The sequence below is a fragment of the Montipora foliosa genome, chromosome 2 (genome assembly GCF_036669935.1).
Source record: "Montipora foliosa isolate CH-2021 chromosome 2, ASM3666993v2, whole genome shotgun sequence".
In the NCBI taxonomy this organism is placed as follows: domain Eukaryota; kingdom Metazoa; phylum Cnidaria; class Anthozoa; order Scleractinia; family Acroporidae; genus Montipora; species Montipora foliosa.
In genome coordinates this window covers 16,190,017-16,193,411 of record NC_090870.1, presented here as the reverse complement: position 1 = coordinate 16,193,411, position 3,395 = coordinate 16,190,017, and the positions used below count along the sequence as shown (strand labels likewise).

The following is a 3,395-nucleotide window of genomic DNA, read 5'->3' as shown; positions in this document are numbered from 1 at the left end:
TTATATGAGTCGGAAAAAGATTTTCACAGCTCAAGAAATTCAAGAACATAAAAATAAATATGGCCGCGAAACTGCATGGTATTGTGAAATATGTGATAATGGCAAAAATTACGCTATGCGTGGCAAACACCAACATTTGAAAACTGAAAAACACAAACTAATCGCTAAATTAAAAAATACTAACTAAGTTTGCTATATACAGTTTCAATCAATCGGTTTAGATTGGTTCGAACTAAGCAAATTCTACTGTTAATTCTTTGATCAATAGACGTTTCTTTTCGCTGATTTGTTCACAAGCAGCTTCTTTGTCATTGTTTGCATATCTGGCTTTGGTTTTATATCGTTTTCCCATAATAATATTGTCAAAGTAGAAGAACTTGTCGTTTTCATTGTCTTTGATTTTTATTTTGCTGTCTAATTCAGCTATACGCTCTTCCAATTGACTTTGTTTTTCTATTTCTACTTTAAATTGTATCTTTTTGGGTTGTTTCAATGGATTTGCCTTTTTATTGAGTAACAAAGAACCATATTTGACAGCATAATCTTCAATGTAAGCATTTTCTATTTTTTCCAGACTTTTTTTATCATTTGTTGGTGCTTTGATTACTAGCTCGATTTGTGGGTTTTTCTTTCTGTGTTTATATATTTGGCTTTTTGGATCTTTCAGGTGACGACTCAATCGTGTTGCCAGGTCTTCGCATGTCGATCCAATATAGACCTTATCATCAACAAGGATCTTATATATTTTGCCTTCAGAATACAAGCTGTTTAATTTGGCGTTGGTTAGTTCTAAGACAGGCATACTACGATTTTTGTATTGAGTGTTTAATTTTTTATTGCTGAGATGCAAGTAATTGAACTTTGTCGTTCTTGACAAGGCAGTATACAATAGTTTTTTATCCATTTTTTCTACATCATGGATGTTGTACGGCTCTTTGATGTCGACACCTTGGCATTTATGGACTGTAACACAAAAACTTGGTATAAAAGACTTAGAAAATGTACACAAATCAAACTCCTGGCCATCAATTTCGAATAAATCTTCCGAAACACTTTGAATTTCAAACTCCATTGTGTTAAATATTTCACGATCTTTCATATTTTCAGTTGCCATAACCGGCATACCAGCACATACTTTGTATTCTTCATTTTTGTCATTATATTTGAACACAACTTCTTCATATTCTTTGTCTTCCGCAAACTTATTGCAACAATGTGTATTGACTTCAATTCTGGTTTTATTGAGATAACATATATTTTTGAACAAATTTTTATTGATTGGTGAAAAGTTTTTAACTAGTTTACCGTTTTTCAAAAATTCATCAAGAACCATATGTGTTTTTTTATCATAACGACACGAATCTTCAATATATTCCAAAGTCACAATTTCCGAACACATTTGTCTGACTGTTTTAGATCTGAGATAGTTGTAGCTTATTTGACTTCCAGATTCAACAGGAGAACATTGATTTGGATCACCAAACATGTAGACTTTGGTGCCATATAATATAAAAGCTTTGTAAATCATTGTAATCCACTTGTTTGGTACCATTGAAAATTCGTCGATGAATACAGTTTTGACTTTCAAGTCCTTGAGATTTGTTTCTATTGAACATTTGTCCCATTCACAAAAATAAGAATCAAATGTATGGCAAACATTGTCTGGGTCATAATCCATTTTTCTCAATCTTTCTTTGACATTTTGAACAGCTTTGTTTGTAAAACTCAATACTAGTGGGTTGTCAGTTTTCATGACCATTTTGCATAATTCAGTTGTTTTGCCTGAACCAGCTTGTCCACTATATATGCTGCCTTCACCTATTTTGGCTTCATAAGAATTATAATCCATGTTTTCTCTGTAATGGCGCTCAAAATATACACATGGTGTGTCAGTGATATATGCTTGACCAATATTCTTGATTTCAAAAGTGACGTCTTTTTTATTTTTCAATATGCATCTTGGATTGGTGATAAAAATACCATCTGTGTTATAAGCATACAAAGCACTTTTTGGTCCGTAACACTTTCTAATAAGCATTAAACATTTTAAAATAGCTTGTGAAACAACAAATCTGTTAACACTTGTATTGTCTGTGAATAACCGTTCGCATTTTTGTTCCTTAATCAAGTATATTTCGTTGTAGCTGTCAATTATGATATTACGCCCATCTTTGATACCTTGAGTCCAACAAGCCATAGCTGTATCATATTCCGTGCATGTAAAACCTGTGTTTATTTTGTTATATTTTCTTCCCAAATCGCCAATAAAACTATTTGCAAGACGCTTAGCTTCATTTTCTGGAAATGTTTCGAATATATGTTTTATAAATGGCTTGAATGTATCTGGCTTAAGAGCCTTTTTCGTGGTGATTTTGTATTTAATTTGCTTTTCTGACATATTCAATTCATCAACTAAATAAGAAATCAAATCACCACTATAAAAACCAGCTTCAATTTTCAAAGGTGTACCATAATTGTACAAAATGGTCTCTTCAATGTAAAATTCACCACATTTTCTAAGATCACTTCTACATTGAAATGGTTCTACTACATCATGAATACTATAAACTGGTATTGGGGTTCTATTGTTTAATAAAATATTAGGGTATGATTTGCATATGTCAATGTTGATGACGTCATCAGGTATATCTTCAGTTGTGCACCATTGAAGTGCCCTTGGATAATAATCATCAAGCATTTCACGTGTATGAACATTGTATGTAGATTGCGGCAAGTAACCACAAGTTTGTCTGAATAATGCTGTTGCTAAGCTTGTAAAAGTTTGATTCATCCATTTAAAGTCATGTGTCTTGTATAAATCATGCAATTTATCGCAAATAGATTTCCTGATATCATATTCGTCGTTCAAGAGAAACATGTTGTTCCTATGATCTATGAAACCATCCAGTATCCCGTTGTTGTTCCAATGCAAGTATTCCACATAGTAACAAGTGGAATTAATATATGCATCAATGGCTTGCATCATTTTAACATCTTCGGGCAAAACGATAATATTGTCCTTTTTGTCTAATTCGTGGATATCTTCAAATTTATTCAGTTTATGAACAAATTCGTGATTTCTTGTCCACTTCATTTCTGTCATGTATTTTAATAAATTGTCACAGCCTCCTTGATTTGCTTTGGTAGCTGTGAGTTTTAATTTTTCATCAGTGATTGGGTAACAATGATGGTCCTTGACCATGTAGACCAATGAAACATCACAATTGTGTTTATTTGTGTGTGATTTAAATTTTCTGTATGTACTGTCGTAAGCATGAATTGAGACATTTAAATGGCATTTTTTAGCCCATGTAATTAATTCTTTTGTTGTCATTCGTGGAGGGTCAGCACAATATTTAAATATTTCTTCTTTCAATTTTTCGTAATCATATGTT

The 3,395-nt window shown here is 32.2% G+C and overlaps 1 protein-coding gene across 1 annotated transcript; it reads right to left on the bottom strand.

The window, feature by feature from the left end:
- Nucleotides 1–232: 232 nt before the first annotated feature.
- Nucleotides 233–3,202, bottom strand: LOC137991253 (uncharacterized). The gene has a single exon (XM_068836367.1). The coding sequence runs from the start codon at nucleotides 3,200–3,202 to the stop codon at nucleotides 233–235; it is 2,970 nt and encodes a 989-aa protein (XP_068692468.1).
- Between the last annotated feature and the right edge of the window lie 193 nt (nucleotides 3,203–3,395).